At 41.8% G+C, this 18,203-nt stretch overlaps 1 protein-coding gene across 5 annotated transcripts in view; it reads left to right on the top strand.

Moving 5' to 3' along the window:
* NELL1 (neural EGFL like 1) overlaps positions 1-18,203 on the top strand; it is a 306,821-nt gene that overhangs the window by 229,201 nt on the left and 59,417 nt on the right. For 4 of the 5 annotated variants that reach the window (XM_065683411.1, XM_065683408.1, XM_065683409.1 and 1 more), the window contains one exon: positions 4,458-4,553. The exons of the other annotated variant lie outside the window; for it this stretch is intronic. In XM_065683411.1, the coding sequence (XP_065539483.1) occupies positions 4,458-4,553 (96 nt within the window). The remainder of the gene's footprint in view (positions 1-4,457; positions 4,554-18,203) is intronic. 5 annotated transcript variants of the gene reach the window in all.

The following is an 18,203-nucleotide window of genomic DNA, read 5'->3' as shown; positions in this document are numbered from 1 at the left end:
GTATAAAGACATCTCTTCACACTCAAGTAACATTCCTTGAATTTGTAGGATTATTTTGGTTTATTTTTTCTTTTAATAAAAATGCTTTTATATATTTATAAATATAAATATTTGTATTTTGTTATAATTACAGTATAACACTTGGAAGTAAAGAGAGATTTACTCGACATGAGTGTTCCACACCGCAGTACCAGCTTTTCTATAGTAGCACACTGTTTTACTGTGCTACTGTACCAAAAATGAGAATAATCAAGTTAATTCCTTCAGCTCTGAAGGAGAGGAGGCTGGAATGCAAACTATCCAGCTTTCCCTGAGTCCTGTAAGCAGAAGCACTAAAAAGAGATCCAGTTTCCAGTAACAGACAGTAGGAAATATTTGAAGCTGCTGTGGGCCTGCATCCCTCACACTTGCTGTCTGGGGCATTGCAGCCTCGATTTTTGGGGAGAACGAAAGGAATCTACATAAATGTCAGACAGATCCCACGACTTGCACTCAAGGAGGCTCTGGCTCCAGTCATTTCTGCTTTCCCTCCCTGGGGATGTCTGTAGCAGCCTCACTGTGAGAGGAGGTAGTTCTGTTAACTGGACAGGGGAAAAGGAAATGTGCATAAAGACATAGGCTGTGGGTATGCAGCTTGTGCATGTCCAGGAGCATGGTACCAAGCAGATTTATAATTTTGTTTGTTTCCATTCTCTACACTTCCATCATCAAGGAGGACATACATAAAAAATGAAGCCACTCCTCTGCAGAGAAAATATGTCTGTTTATGAAAGGTCTTTATATGAAAAACAGCTTGTATTTCAGAAGAGGAAATTTGTTAGCATTACAGAGATCAGTTCACTTTGGCAGAAGCCTCCTGACATGAATAGATTCTGTTTCTTTTACACATGGAATACTGAATAAGGCTCTTAAGGGTGGAGGTTTACCCTTGTAGACTTTACCCTAACGGCATCTTCACTTAGTTTCCCCAATAAAACCTTTACTGCAAATTCAGTAACCATTCTGCTTTTTAACGAGGTTGCCAGCCTGCAAATAACTGCAGAGACAGGATCTATTTATGGGAATGCATTAGCAAAATACGATCCAGACATGATTTATCTTTCTTGTGGTAACTTCCTTTAAGTAGGATGGAGTCGGCAGTCAGGGTTTATAAGTGCCAGTTCTGTGGCATTGTTGGGTTGCCTTCCCCATCCCCAAATAGTCTTTATTTTGAAGTATCAGAACCACAGTGGAAGTCTCGACCCTGCAGTAGATAAGACACATAAGAAAGCATAAGCACCAAAGCAGGTAGTTTCATGAGGGCATGGGCACTCCGGTTGATTCACTGTTCAGTCCCTGAGCACTGTTAGGTTCTCTTGTCCATCAGGCATAGGTACCGAAGGGGTATAAAGATATTCCTCAATTAACCTCTGCTGCTACAGGTGTAAAGAAGACCTATCGTTGGAAATGCATGAGTTCTGATAAAATGGAAAAGGCTTCAGCCAGGGGCAGAACTAGTAGAAAAAATAGTTCAAATAAGTGAAGTTTGGTGAAATTGCTGACAATTGAAAACAAGTTCCTCCTATTAGATGTATTGAGCGTTCTTAGAATTCAGAATACTGCTGTCAGTACTGCAGATACTACTGTGAGCTCTTTTCCAGCAGTTAAGTAGCCTTTAGACAAACATTTTGATTTCTTAACTATGTTTTGAGATTTGTGGGTTTGATATTGCTACTTCCTGCATCCTGCAGTGCAGGAATTAGCGGGTGTGTGGAAAAGCATCTGGGGAACAGCAGGAGAATTCTGGCACTCTTCCTTAGGGTTTTCTTTTCTTGCATTTAAATACAAGACTGAACCACCTCCCCATAATCCACCAAAGCCTGAGCAGCACAGACAAGCCCAGTCGGTTTATATGCAGAGGACTTTTCAGCTGCTGCAACAGTTGTAAAGGAGAGTTGAATTCTCTCCTTCTGCAGCTATTGCTCAGCTTCATCCTCCAGCAGCCATGTAACAAACCAGTGCCTGAGTGACACCTTGTGCACTGGGCAGCACCAAGTCCTTTCTCATAGAAACCTGCAGTACAACAATTCCTCAGGGTGTCCCTGTACAAATATTGTTTGGTTTGTGTGGTTTTGGTGTTTTTTTGAGTTGCTGAGATGTCACATGTAAAGGACAGGGGAATTCCTGTCCTGTGAATATGCAGGACATATGTCCTGCGAATGGCATGCTTAGCTGTGCCTGGAGATGTCAAGAGCTGGCTGCTGCACTGACACAGCACAGCATTTGCAGTAATGGGAAAATCTTTTACATGACCAGCCCTGTCTTATAAGCGTTTCTCCTGAGTAATCTGTAAGAACAGAGCACCACCTCACTGCACAGACTCAGGGATAGGATTTAATGGAAGCAGCAGACATTTCACAATTGTAAGTTGGTGGTATTAGTTCAGGTGGCAAAGAAGGTGTGTGAGTTCCAGCTGCAGCCCTCTTACCTATCCCTATCAGGTCCAACAACTTCTAGTAGGCACACATGATTGCTGCAGACAATAAACATCTTTTTTTTTAATACCCTTTAGGACTTCTTTATTTCAAGAGCTGTGTGTAGTTCTTTCTCAGTGCAATGTGGCATATATTGTGGATGAAAGATTCTTTTGTCAGTATTCTCCTTTTCACCCCCTTTATATCTACTCTGTCACAAATATTAGCGCTTTTGATGTCATGCAGAAATGTATTACTGCTTCATGAGAGTCTCCGCTTATTCTCAAACCAGAAAAAATGTAGAGGAAGAATTTTAACTTGCACGTTCTCTAAGAATGCTGTGGCTAGAAATGAGCAGACATTCTTTCAACAGTTCCAGAGGGAATCTTTTTGAGCCTCATCATGTTTTTTCTTATATTTTCCAGTTGTATTTCTTACTGCTACTTTCAGCTTTTTGCGCAGCTATAGTTTTCTACAAATATTTATATGCAAAAATATCAAAAATTGCTACTTTTAAACCGTATTTCTCTTTTTTCCTATGTAGTAGAAACCAGCTGGTTTCACACTGGATATATTTCAGAAGGTTCCCATATGGAGTATGTGCATTGATGAGCGGGAAGTGTTAGTGAGCAAGAACCACACAACTGCCTTGCTCCAGTTGCAGGAGTGCGTATGATGTTCTTCTCCCATGTTCTGTAAACCACTTTAGCATTCTTCTCCCTGTGTTATCCTCCATAAAGCAGTATGATATCCTATGAATTGCATATTTACAGTAAGGGAGATCGTCTGTCGGCTCAGTCAAATGATACGAAGATGTGCTGTTTTGCCTCTAAGTGGTTAACAATTGCAAAAGATTCTTTTTAATGCTTAGCACTTTATTCACTTTATTTTTCTTTTTAGTGCACTGGAAAATAAATCTTAAACATTTCTTCTGTTATCTAGCACATCAAGGCTTTTCACAGCATTTGTAACATCTCTTTGCCAACACTCCATCTGTGATTTTAGCTTGCAGGAAACACTTTGCAATTCTGTTATTAGCTTAGATGCAAAGAGCTGCTGTTTAAATATTAATTGTAACTTCCCTCATGAGTGCAGTCAAACCCACTGAGTAACTTGTGGAGTTCAATAAATACCTAGGAGGGAATGGGAAGTGTGTTGTGGGCCTGCTCTTGGACTTAATGAAGGCATTAGGTGAGTTAACAGTACAAAACAGATTATGTCCTGGTGCTTGCTGTCTCCTTTCCTCCTCTTACCTCAGTTCTGCTACTTGTACACACACAACAAAAGGGAAGAAAACAGAATCCCGTTAAGCTGCAGTCACACTTCTTGCACGGTTAGTGGGCTTCTGCCAATGCCTCTGTAGGCGAAAGGAATACCACACAGTGCTCGCAAGAAAAGACACAAGATCCACTTCTAAAGTACTTGTGTATTGCTCTGTCAAGGATCACACCTCAGTAAAGGCATTATCTTGTGGTTGAGCCCATCTCCTTTGCTTTCAGTTGTGAGCCTAACGCTATCTCATCTCTTGATTCTACAAAATATACTTTACACTTAAAAAGTAGAAAAAACAGGAAAATATTATGTGTTTACAGACATTTCAGTGAAGTATATTTGATAGAAGCAAGGAGCAAAGTAGTTCACACCATCTGACCAGCCTGTTTTTTGTGGATCACAGAACATTTTAATTGTAAGACTCACACTGGGTATAATTAAAAGAAGATGAGCCCTATTAAAGTCATACGTTGTCTTTTTCCCTCTCTTCTCCTTCCAGATGGTCATTAATCTTTTATTGGTGAGGAGGTTTGCCTACGGTCTAATCTGAGATTTTTTCTCATGTCATTTAAGGGAGTTACTTCTCTTTGTGCTTGCAGGTGGACTGAATTTTAATATGTTGAGTTCTGTTAATTGCTCAGAACTTCGATGTTTTTCTTAGCACCTTGCAAACGTAGAATGAATTAAAAAAAAATAATTAAGTAGTACCCACATATTCCTTTTATTTTTCAGCTTTCTGTGAAGAAGGGTGCAGATATGGTGGAACTTGTGTAGCCCCTAACAAATGTCTCTGCCCTCCTGGATTCACAGGAAGTCATTGTGAGAAAGGTAAAGCTTTACTGGAACACATTTTCTTCTTAATGAGAAATAAGATTCTGCTGAATTAAGAAATAATTGCTTTCCATTCCTTCATTCTGCTGGATAGTTTGTCTTTGTTGAAGACAGGATGGTTCCATAGCTGCCTTTTCCTAAGTGAAAGCTAGTCTTAAACATGGAAAGTTTTAGATAATCAGGGATGTATCTGCTTTTGCTTCTAGTTAACACTTTCAGTTAATTAGAGAAGATGGCAAGTGAAAAATGTCTGGTTTTCCATGTATTTCCTGTGGTGCATCAAGGTTAACTTGTGCTTTTTTTGAATCTGTTATGCAAACTAGAGCAGAATTTGGATGCTTCTTTCACCTGAAGTTATGAAATTCTTGAGGTTTGATTTGCTTCTAACTCACTGAGGCCACCAATTTTCATAGAATCACTCAAGCTGTTCCAGTATATCACACTAGAAAGGATTTGGTTCTGCCTTCTCCCAGATTTTTCCTGTTTCAAGATTTGCTTCTGACAGCTTCCCAGCCCCACTATTTTGTTTGCTTCATGGAGTTCTAGTTCCTTGTCTACCTTAAATGAGAAGGAAGGGATCTACCAGAATTCCATGTAGAACTCTCATTAGATTCTTTTGTCTAGCAGATTTGGAATTTCATTTTTGTTGGTATTTATTGAGGTTGTATTTCACCTAAATGACACAATGATAGAGTTTTTTGCATTGCCTATTAGTTACGTTTTGCACTTGCCTTTACTGGCGGAGGTCAAGTGGATTGTTAATGCAGGTTGTGTGATGCTGTATGGATGAAATTATAATTGACGAGGGTTTTAAAGGAATTTAAAAAAAGAAACCAAGAAATAACTGTTAAAAGGATCAGTTAAAACACTGGAACCATTTGCCATCCAGAGATTATTCAGTAACTTGTGTAGCAGTATCTGTTCAATACACGGCTATTCTACTCTAATGCAAAGTAACTTCAGCCCATTTGACAACAAATCTTCTCTGAGTAGTTTCTGAAAACTGGTAACACTTTTTGTGGGTGCACTCAAATCACTACACACTAAAACCCCATAGTTTCTAGTTGTCAGCATTTTTTCTTATTATTTATATCTTCATATTATCGTGAATGAATTAAAGTGCTGCTTTTAGGAGTTGTTTTTTGTTTGGTTGGGGTTTTTTTGCCTATAGCCTTTGGGTTGTATTTTTTTAAACAGAAAAAAGCTCTCAAGCCTCCTGACATGCAGCAGTAAGTACTGCAAAACCAGTGCCTGCACTGCCCAAAGGTGTCCAGTTTGAAGCCAGCTCTCAGCAAAACTCCGTTTCTTTCACTAAGGATCTTAGGACGATGCCTTTTTTTTCTTGTGGCTGTAAAGGGACTTTCATAACTAGAACACAGAAACTTTGCACCGTTGAAGTGATGGTTTAAAATTGATAAATGGATGACATAACCATTGTTGACCGCTATGTTTTTCATATATGTTGCCTCTGATGTTTTCATGTCTTTTGTATTGGTTTGATCTAAAATATGAGTTAGCACACCAAGTAAGGGAAACCTGGCAGGCGTGGTACTCAGTATATCAAGAAATTTAGAGGTAGCTGAGGTAGCTGTCAGAAGGCACTAGCTTCTGTGTGTAAAATCTATACAACAGAAACCAGTTTGGGTTTTTTTTTCCTTTGAAGATATACAGGATTTACCAGTGTTGCTACAAGTCAGACTAATTCTGGTAACTTTGAGAAATCTGCTGTGCAAACTGTCTTGAGAATGAACAAGGCTTTGCATATGAGAAATTACCATGCTTTAGTTGTGTTGGAGGGTTTGAAAACTCAGCAGATAGACCTTATGTTGTATGCATATTTCAGTGGCTAAGTGTGTATCAGATCTATGTGAGAACAGCTTCAGCTTTTCTGAAGGCGCATGTCCTGGAAAAACTAAATGTTCAGAGTAGTAAGGTGATGAACCACCTTTGAAACAGGCTTCCCTTTGCTTCCCTGCTCACTCCTCCAGGATGTAGTGCTGTCAGGAAGAGGAGGAGACAGTTCAGTGAAGATTTCCTTCATAGCCTCACTGCTTTTGGAAGGCATCTAAAGTACTCAAATCCCATGTTTGCTTGTTTGATTGTTTGTTTGTTTCCTGGTGTCTGTAATGTTAGAAATAAGCACTTTGTTATATTTAATACGTGGCAGCACCCTGTTGATCATTATGACATAGACTGAAGCCAGTGAAATGGTTGGTGGTTCACTTTAAATCAAAACTTAAATGTTACTGTAAAGTCTTGCTTGATGAAAGCTCATGGTGAACTGTTGCATATCAGAAGGAAAACGATGTGTTTTGGTAATGTATTCTATTCGCCACAGTGCATTTAAAAACACCCTTCAGACTGACAACACAATTCCTTACACATTATTTGTGTGAGCTGAAAGGACTTGTCACTGGCTCAAAACAGTATGACCCAAATTGGCTTCAGCACCACGGAAAGGGTAAAATGGCCCAGTAATTAGAATGTTGAAAAGCAGGTGAGTTTACTACTGAATATGAATCATCTGTTACTCATCCTTTCTGCCTGGTTGAAATGATGATATCAGGTTAATTCAAAATTCAGAGAGATTTGGGAAGGGCAGGATTTATGTTGGTAATTTTCTCAGGTGAAATTAAAATACACATTTAAGGCTAATGTACAGAAAACAAATACAGAATTCAGTGTGCTGCTAAGAATTACCTCTTGCCACGTGCTTTGCCTGAAATGAGAATGCACCATAACAGTTGTGGGGTTGCCTTTTCTTTTTGCCAGTGAATTGCAAACTGATACCCAGAGATACTGGCAAGTAATTCCTTCTTCCATTCAGTCCCCGTAATGCTGTCTGTTTAAGTATGTGCTTGATGCTTCTTATAGAATTGTTGTAATTTTCCTATTAAGGATCTGATTACATCTTGGAATCAGTTTTTTGTTTATTTGTGTTGTGTTTAGCTGGCCAGGGCTGCGGTAGTCTTTAGGATCATTACCATTTGACACAGTTTGATAGCTGGTATTTGACACAGTTGTGGTACCTGTGCTGGAAAGTTTTTGTGTTAAGAGTTTTTGCTGACGTTGCCGTATGGTTCCAGCACGTATGTGCTTAGCGGCTGAGCTGGAGATGTGCATCCTTAACTGTATGGAACACTGTTGGCTTAAGCCCAGGTGCATCCTTGGCAGGGATCCCTGTTAAAGGCTTCTGAGACACAGTTTGGTGTGCAGAGAGGAATGCAGACACGCTACTCTGTGAGAGTTGTTGGCAGCCTAGACTCAAATGCCCTAGTTTTCTGTCCAGTGATGTTTTCTCCAGTTCATCTTTTCACAACATGCGTAAAAAATAAATCCCATTATTCCGTGAGCTGCTTTTCCCCTCTCTGTGGATGAGCTGCACATCCATGAGTGAGTTCACATCTCATGAGTGGAGTTTTCATGCTGGTTTTGTAGACAGCAGTCACCATTATTCTGTATTTGTGGGCTGTTAGTTACTACAACCACTGATGAAGTGGTGAGGATGAGACAGGCAGGACAGTCTATGATATCAAAGGCAGGGCTAAGCAGATGATTGAGTGCCTAGAAATACCTTGGCATTCCTTGAAAACCTGCCTGCATGTGGTGAAGTCCTGTGCTAGGCCTAGGAAATACAGACTAGCTTCTCTGCAGCTCTGGGATGGTGACCAGTGGTGGCAGAGGTAGCAGCTAAGGGAGTCAGTCACAGTGTCTGTACAAATGTTAACTTGGGCAATCAGCAGGAAATGGCAGAAGGGTTTGAAATGGAGAGTTCCCAAAGAGGGGCAAATGAAAGCAAGCGCAGTATTGTTCCAGAAGCTACAGGAGGGCTTTTGGCAGCGGTGGGGCATCACCTCCAAAAGGGGTTCAGAACAGTCACACCACATTGTACACTCTGAGTTGGTACACAGTGAATGGGAGATACTTTTCTGGTAGATTAGGAGGACATTGTGTAGGCCGGAGCTCACTGAGTGATGAAGTTTTCTCACTGAGTGATGGAATGCTGTCAAAGTTACCTGCTGACTGCAAACAGAAGCAAGGGTAAGGACATGGCAGCAAAGCATCAGGATGTGATAAATCATAAAAGGGTTATGTTTTTGTGTTGGTTTGGACTGTGTGTGCAAAAGATTATTTGACATAGGGACGAGAGGTCATTTTTCAGTAGGTACCATGGCTGAGAAATATGCTTTCAATCCCAATAATAATACAGCGAGTGGGGAAATGAATCGATCAATCAATCAGCACTTGCAGTATTGTGTTAGTGACATGGGGATTCTTCAGTGCAGACATTGCTTCCCCAGGTGTGGATTGAAATGTTGCTGTGCTTATAACCTTGCAGTTGGACGTGTCGTGTATGTCATGAAAATGAGGAGGTCTTTAGCTGATTTGTTTCATAGGTGTTGACAATACCTGCAGTTGTTGTCTCAGAAGCTGCACACTTCTCTGTGTCCTTGTTTCCTAAATTGCTTCTTCTGGAATACATTTTTTTTTTTTGCTGCAGTCCTTTGGGTAAAACTCCCTACAGTGTGTATTCCTTTGGACCCTAGAGACAGAAAAAACAAGAAGTGTGAATTGCATTTCTGTGTGCTATTTCTTTGATTCCTGATCTGGATCAATCTTTAGGTGTGTAGCTATCAAAGACATTTCAGTTGAGGAACCTGGCTTGAGATAAATAAACAGACAAAAAGCAAAGCAGAACAAGAGGTGTTTCACTGAGTCTGGGAAGCTAAATGCCAAAGCTCCCTGTCTCTATCCAAGATCATCTGTAAAATGCAAAGCGAGGTTTATTTTGGGAAACAACCAGCTGTGGGCACAAGGCTTTGCATGAGATCCTTTCTAAAGCCTCTCATTTCAAGGTGAGCAAAGCCAGCAGAGTGTGAGATAAGAGGGGTGAAGTAAAGTATGCTCAGCTTATTGCAGAAAACAGTGGTTGTGGCTGATGTGACGCTCCTGAGGGAGTGACAGCTCCAGGGAAGGCACATGCTCCCGGGGACTGAGGTCACCCTGCTCCATTTGCTGCCAAGCTGTCTGCAGCATTTGCCCCAGTGGTGCTTATCACAACATGGCAAGGGGTGATATCTTAATGGGATAGAGGAAACAAAGCTGTCACTGGTAAAGATATCAGGGAATAGATCAAAGAATATCTACTAGAAACATCTGATGAAGACCATTGCTGAAGATTAAGGGGCATCTGTCTGGAAATCACAGGTAACTCAGTGGAAGAAAACCATATTCTATCTCACACTGCCAAGCCAAAGAGAAGTGAAGTCTCCCAGACTGGGAGCACCATTCACTCCCAGCTGACCACTGCATGAAGAGAATGGGCTCATTCTTGTGGTGCCTACATTGCCTCATGTACTGTAAAAATTTAGGTTTAAAAGCCAGGAAAAACACGAAGAGGCGCTAATTTTTTTGTTTTTATTTAGCTTATTTTTTTTCCCAAGGGATATTTTTATATATGATTTATTTATTATGTTCAGGTGCCTGGATCTATGTATTTTTGTTTGTAATGAAAGGAACGCCTACTATATTTAATCTCTCATGTTAGCTGAGTGACATCTTGTCATCCCAGGTAACAAATGGTTCTAATAGTCTAACGTTTTATTGTTGATATGACTTGTGGTCATATCTATTGGGTTTGCCTGGCAAGGTTTTGGTAGCGGAAGAGGCCACAGGGGTGGCTTCTGTGAGAAGCTGCCAGAAGCTTCCCCTGTGTCAGATTGAGCCAATGCCACAAGCTCTGAGATGGACCTGCCATTAGCCGAGGCTGAGCCCATCAGCAATGGTGGTAGCACGTCTGGAATGGCATATTTAAGGAGAAAAACTTGAACAACAGCAATTTCTCCTGGGTTCCGCAGTAGCAGCCATTTTTCTCCTTCTTAGTAGCTGGTGCAGTGCTATGTTTTTGACTTTAGTCTGAAAGCAATGCTAACACACTGATGTTTTAGTTGTTGCTAAGTACCGCTTGCCCTGATCAAGGACTTTTCAATCTCATGCTCTGCCAGTGGCGAGGGGCAGAGGGGCATGGGAAGCTGGGAGGAAGCAGAGACAGGACACCTGACCCAAACTAACCAAAGGGGTATTCCATACCACAGCACGTCATGCCTGATACAGAAACTGGGGTGAGTTACCCAGAAGACCCAGACCACTGCCCGGTTCGGGCTGGGTATCGGTCAGCAGGTGGTGGGCAGTTGTGTTCTCTCCCCTTGTTATTTCCCTTATCATTGTTATTGTTGGTGGTAGCAGCAGTGGTTTTGTGTTATACCTCAGTTACTGGACTGTTCTTATCTCAACCCATGGGAGTTACACTCTTTCAATTCTCCTCTCCATCTCTCCAGAGGCAGGGGGGAGGAAGGAGGGGAGTGAGCAAGCAGCTGCGTGGTTCTGAGTTACCGACTGTGCTTAAACCACGACACAATTGCCGCTGGAAAGAGGAGTGAGAATATGTGAAACAGCTCTTTTTCTGCTTTACTTTGAGTTCTGTTTACCTTTTTTTTTTTTCTAAGATAGGTTCCCCAGCTGAGAGGAGGATAAGCTGTGCTGGTTAAACAGGGAAAACCATGTTAGGGCATCTCTTTGTTCTCTGCTTAGCACCCAGAAATCGCCGCAGGAAAGGGAGGTTGGTTTGTTCCTGGTTGTTTTGGCTGCTGCTGCACACAAAGCATGTGTTTATATGTTTATTCATCCATAAGTTCTAATGATGTACTGTAGGAGGAACATCATGTTTAGAAAGAGACAGGTCACACCGTGGAACTGGAATTCTTTCCCAGCCAGAGGTCGCAGTGCTTTGGCTCTTTCTGGAAGTGCTAGGTCCCTGATGTAGCGTTCACCCAGATCTGCACCAAGAACATCTCCCAGACCTGTGCAGTCCTGTCTGCTTCAGTTCTCTCTTGGATCCTAAGGAGCCAGGCAGTGGGATTTCACCTTGTTTCAAGTGGCAGAATCACTTCTTTAATGAATACATTAAAGAAAATGCAGAACTACAAAGCACTCAAAATGTGAGCAAATGTTTATATTTGATCAAATCTATCTATTGATGCATAAATGGAATTTCCATTTGCAACGAAGAAGTTTCCATACATGAAGCATTTCTTCTGATGTCAGCAGTACAGAAAAGACAGTTGCTTTCAAATACCTGCTTCATGATGAATTAACTACAAGCCACATCTCATTTCACTATGGTTACTTAAAAGACCACAACAATTCTGCTTTGAGTGCAGTGTGGTAATGCTGATTTTATAACCTAGTTTGTCAGGACACTCCGACTCCCTTTCCTGGTTCTTCCAGGCAGATGCCTACAGCAGTGAAAACCAGAATAATTCAGAGAAATACCAGTATAGAAAGTGGACTAACTAAATAGTAAATGAAAACTACCTTAGTCTGTCCAACTACAGGCAGTATTGAGGGGACAACACTGAGTTTCATGAATGCTTTGCCACCTTACTTTTTCTTGTTAATAGCCTGCTCTGGATGGGCGAATCTGCCATGAATAGTTAAATCTGCTGATATCCTAGAAATAAAACTTGAGATATGCAGAACAGGCACACAGAGGTACTTAGATTTTTTTAAAGACAAAAATTCTCTTGGCCTCAGTGGGAATTTCACCTGACTGAAAGCCTCAGGATCTGGTGCAATTTGAATTAGGTGAAATGAAAAATAAATGGCTCTAGTGAGATAAAAAGAGCATTTAGAGAAAGGGTTTATGTGGAACAAGCCATGTTAGATGCAGTTACCAATGATAAATATGCCATGATTAACTGTTGATCTATGGTACAGATCTAACTGTTGATCTAGGAATGTAAGATCCTATTCAAACTAGGTAGAGAATTCAGTCTCTTTAGAAAACGTGCACACCTGAGAATTTTACTATATAGAGCCACGATTCTGCTGAAATTCAATACAGTGAATGCTAACAAATGTCATGAGTGATCTCACTGAAGTTAGTCAAGGTGTGGGGAAAGAAAATGTGCCTCAGTCATCAGAACCAGCATGAAAAACCTATTTCTTTAAGAAATAACATGACATGTGATAGGAATGAAACAAAACAATTATGTTGTAGAGGTTATTATGTATTTAATTGGGACAGAAATTCAGATTTCCTGCATTTTTTCTTTTTTTAAATTTAAGATTGGGGTTTTTTCCCTCTGAAAAATTATGGTATGAAAAGAATGCATTAATCTGCTGGAAGTGACACAAGGGGAAAGAAAAATAAGTGTAACCAGTCAGATCTTTTCCCATGTTGACAGGAATTGAGCACCACAAAAGCATGAGATGGCTCTGCTGTCTTTCAGTGGGCTGACATTCACAGGAAGAGGTCAGTCCCCATTCATATAATCCTTGCAAAGTGACTAAAATGGCATAAATCACTTTCTTATGTGCTTAATATAGATTGCAGCTTATGTACAATGGAGATAACTAATCCCATTATTTTGCTTTAGGAGTCAGGGTGAAAATGTGAGTTAAACCTCTGTTGAAAGAGTCTCATCCTTTATTAGCTGATACAACCTCTGTGACATCTGTGATAGTGTTGAATTCCAGTCCTTTTAAGGATCTGTTTTTGTAAAAGTAGCACCTATGGTTCTCAACAGTCTGCTCCAGGAAGACTGCAGAGTTGGGTTGTTGTACAATACAACAGTGAAGAAAAATCTACAACAGAAGGAGGTGGCTCTTTGCAAGATCTGCTGAATTAATATCAATGTGTGGACTCCAGAAAACAAGTTTTTCTTTAGGATTTGTCCTGAGTTCAGCAGTAGCAGTCATTTTTTCTCCTTCTTAGTAGCTGGCGCAGTGCTGTGCTTTTGACTTTCAGCCTGGGAACAGCACTGATAACACCGATGTTTTTAGTTGTTGCTCAGTAATGTTTACTCTGACCAAGGACTTTGTGAGTCTCATGCTCTGCCAGGGAGCGGGAGAAGCTGGGAGGAAGTAGAGACAGGACACCTGACAAAAACTGGCCAAAGGAGTATTCCATACCACAGCATGTCATGCTCAGTATATAAAATGGGAGGATTTACCCGGAAAGGCTAGATCGCTGCTCAGGTCAGGCTGGGTATCAGTCAGCGGGTGGTGAGTGGTTGTATTCTCTTCCCTTGTTATTTCCCTTCTCATTATTGGTGGTAGCAGTAGTGGTTTGTGTTATACCTTAGTTACTGGACTGTTCTTATTTCAACCCATGGGAGTTACATTCTTTTGATTCTTCTCACCAACCTTCTGGGAGTGGTGGGAGGAAAGAGGAGTGGAGAGTGAGAGAGCAGCTGCGTGGTTGTGAGTTACCAACTGGGCTTAAACCATGACAGTTCTTTGTGGTGCCCGATGTGGGGCATGAAGGGTTGAGATAACGATAGATCTGACCAGAGTGTGTCTAATCGTATTTGTGATAAGCATTTATTGTTTTGGATTAATAGTCACTTTTCACAATGCTGATTTATTTGCTCTGAAAGTTGTTGCTCTTGATCTCACAGCTTCAGCATGTCGTACCTTACTTACAGCTGGTATTTGCTGGTTTAGTGTTTGTCACCTGGGGGGCTTGGGCTAAGGTTCTTGGTTCCCTGTACTTCATGGTAATGACTTGTAATACAATAGACTCATTGATCATGAAACTGGTCTGGCTTGCGTTCCCAGTGTGGTCATTGCCTCTATACTATAGGAGGTATATATGGAAGTGTTTAGCAATTACACATCTTTTTTTTCCTCCTTGGGTGGTCAACCTATGAAGGAGATATTCCCTTACATTCCCAGCCCCCCTCCCAGACCATTTACAGCATCATTTGAGAGTTCTGAAGGTTTTGAATGGCCTTTGGATACCCTTGAAAGGTGCCTGCTGATTGTGATGGGGATCAGCATGTTGGCATACATACAGAGTGTGTTTTACCCACGACCATTTTTTCTGATCTCAAAAGTTAAACAGAGTTGGGTTTTGGTCTTGTCTAGGGTTATATGACGATATAGGAGGACCAAGAAATTTTCCCCGAGGCTGGACAGTCATGAGTGGCAGGGTGTGTGGGGTAGTATGGGCAAGAATCTAGGCCAGTGGGCTCCTTCAGTGCTTTGGAACTTCACCACTGAACAAGTGCAAAATCCAGAAAAATTAGTAAAACACTTAAATAAGGTGTGTTGTCATCCTGGTCATACCAGAGAGGGACAAATCATGGCAACATGCTGGGGCTTGGCATATGCTTATAGAGCCCTGTTCAACACCGTACAGCACCTTCAAAGGGAAAAAATATGTCTCTGGATCTGATGGCAAAGCTACAGACAACACAGCTACTCCAACTCCAAGTACAGCAGCTACACGAGCCCCAGTGACAACTACAGCAACTACTCAAACTCTGACTACAACAGACAATGCAGCAATTGACGACATTATTGTGTGGGGCGATACAGCGGAAGAAGTCTTTGAGAAAGGGAGGAAAATAATTCAAATCCTGCTGAAAGCCATCCAGTTGGCCTTGGACATTGCTGAACGAGAAAAGTGGCCAGTACTTTACCTCTACACTGACTCATGGATGGTGGGAAATGCCCTGTAGGGGTGCCTGCAGCAATGGAAGGAGAGCAACTGGCAACGCAGAGGTAAACCCATCTGGGCTGCTGCACTGTGGCAAGATATCGCTGCCTGGGTGCAGAACCTGGTGGTGAAGGTACGCCATGTACATGCTCATGTACCCTAGAGTTAGGCCACTGAGGAACACCAGAACAACCAACAAGTGGATAAAGCTGCTAAGATTGAAGTGGCTCAGATGGACTCAGTTTGGCAACATAAGGATGAATTATTTTTGGCCCGGTGGGCCCATGACACTTCAGGCCATCAGGACAGAGATGCAACATACAGATGGGCCCGTGACCGAGGGGTGGATTTAGCTGGACGCTACTGCCCAGGTTATTTACGACTGTGAAACGTGTGCTGCAGTTAAGCAAGCCAAATGGTTAAAACTTCTTGGGTATGGAGGACCATGGCTGAAGTACAAATATGGGGAGGCCTGGCAGATTGACTATATCACACTCCTACCAACCCGCCAAGGCAAGCGCCATGTGCTTACTATGGTGGAAGCAACCACCGGATGGCTTGAAACATACGCTGTGCCCCACGCCACTGCTCAGAACACTATCCTGGGCCTTGAGAAACAAATCTTGTGGCGACACGGCACCCCAGAGAGAATTGAGTCAGAAAATGGGACTCATTTCCGGAATAACCTTATAGACACTTGGGCCAAAGAGCATGGCATTGAGTGGGTATATCACATCCCATACCGTGCACCAGCCTCTGGGAAAACCGAACAGTACAATGGGCTGTTAAAAACTACACTGAGAGCAATGGGAGGGGGAACTTTCAAGCATTGGGATACACACTTACCAAAGGCCACCTGGTTGGTCAACACCAGAAGATCTGCCAACAGGGCTGGCCCAGCCCAGTCAGAACTTTTACACACTGTAGAAGGGGATAAGTTCCTGTGATGCACATGAAGAATTTGCTGGGGAAGACAGTCTGGGTTATTCCTGCTTCAGGTAAAGGCAAACCCACTCATGGGACTGCTTTTGCTCAGCGACCTGGACATACTTGGTGGGTAATGTGGGAAGATGGGGAATTCTGATGTGTACCTCAAGGGGATTTGATTTTAGGGGAAAACAGCCAATGAACTCAATTATATGCTGTTGCCTGCTATGTAGCACTTTATAGCCCATCAACTAGATGTCTTCAGGTCACCAGCAGCTGGCCCTGACTTCCCTCTGACCATCACCCCAACAAAGAATGAACTTGGACGGCTCAGCAGTGCCCAGACAGATTCCACGATGTCATCAGCAGGCAACAATCCAACACTGCACACCCCCTCTCCTGCTCTAAAAGGCTGTTACAAGAGATGGAGCCTGGTATCATGGCCTGGATGAACTCAGCAGCTTTACAGGGATTGGTCCATGCACTAACGAATGATATCTCTCTCTTGGGGGGTGGGTGTGTGTGTACACACACATATATATGTCTCATATATATATGAGATAAAAGCAATGGTATATTGAAAAATGTGGGATCTGAGCATGATGTGAATGGTATGCAATAAGGGGTGGATACTGTCCTGGATTCAGCAGTGGCAGTCATTTTTCTCCTTCTTAGTAGCTGGCGCAATGCTGTAGTTTTGACTTTCAGCCTGGGAACAACATTGATAACACCAATGTTTTTTAGCTGTTGCTCAGCAATGTTTACTCCGACCAAGGACTGTGAGTCTCATGCTCTGCCAGGGAGGAGGGGAGGGCAGGAGGAAGCAGAGACAGGACACCTGACCCAAACTAACCAAAGGAGTATTCCGTACCACAGCACATCATGCCCAGTATAGAAACTGTGAGGATTTACCCGGAAGGGGTAGATCGCTGCTCGGGTCAGGCTGGGTATCAGCCGGCGGGTGGTGAGCAGTTGTATTCCCTACCGTTGTTATTTCCCTTCTCATTATTACTGGTGGTAGCAGTAGTGATTTGTGTTATACCTTAGTTACTGGACTGTTCTTATCTCAACCTGTGGGAGTTGCATTCTTTCAATTCTTCTTCCCATCCTTCTGGGAGTGGGGAGAGGAAGAAGAGGTGGGGGGTGGGGAGTGAGAGAGTGGCTGCATGGTTCTGAGTTACTGGCTGGGCTTAAACCATGACAGGTTTGTACTCAGGTGCATGTACAGAGAAGAAATTAAATAGCAAGTTTTGCTGGTATGGAAGCTTATACACTTTCTTTTCCCCTTGCAAAGCTTTTCCTTTATCAGGTGAAACATTTTTATTGCCCATAGTCTGTTTTGATAGTGATATGCCTGTTCTGCTTGCAGAAAGTTCATGATGTATCCGAAGACTCCCCTTCACAGTGGACTTTTTCCTGGATAATTCAGCATATCATGCCTGGGGAAATCCCCAAAATCAATAGAGTAATACCTTTTGGGTTTGAACAATGCCTCTGAATCTGTCTCCTAGGAAATAGAAAGCCTATTCCAAATTCAGGGCTCATTAACTCACAGTGCAGATTCCTTTTGCTTTTCTTAAGCTTTTGTTCTTGTAGTTCCAGAGAAAGAATATGCAAGATGTTAAAATTACATTGTGCTTAACTTAAGGTACATAAGAGGCATTAAAATAACTTGGGTTGTTCTGGCTGTATGTTTTCTTTGTTTGTTCCCTTACGATTGAAGTAGCTTCAAAATAACAACTATGCTCAACCTCAAGAAACTCTGTGACAAAATTATTTGCAAACATTTTATGTTATGATAAAAATCTCTTCAGTCCTTCACATTTGGAGAAATAGATTTCTTCCTAAATGCATCAATCTTTTTTTTTTTTTTTTTTTTTGCTTTTAAAATGAGAACTTCTGATTTAGCAACTCAGGCAGTTCAGTAGCTGGAATTTCCTATTACTTAAGCTATATAACATCTGAATTATTTCAACATGTAATATCTACTGAGTAGATCAGTCATTTCAGAGACAAACATAAATGGTGGAGTTGTTATACAAATGGGTAGAACCCTCTTTCTTATTTGACTTTTTTTCTTAAGAGATACTCTCTGTACGCTGGCAGTCTAATCTTTGGAATAGTACTCATTTATCTTTTGAATGAGACATGCAATGAAAGCCCTACACACTTGTCATTAAAGGTCCAGTTGAACCTGTATCTGTTTCAGCTCAGGT

This window comes from Lathamus discolor, chromosome 6, assembly GCF_037157495.1.
Source record: "Lathamus discolor isolate bLatDis1 chromosome 6, bLatDis1.hap1, whole genome shotgun sequence".
Classification (NCBI taxonomy): domain Eukaryota; kingdom Metazoa; phylum Chordata; class Aves; order Psittaciformes; family Psittacidae; genus Lathamus; species Lathamus discolor.
The sequence above is the reverse complement of the archived record's forward strand: the minus strand, read 5'-3'. Positions and strand labels throughout refer to the sequence as shown.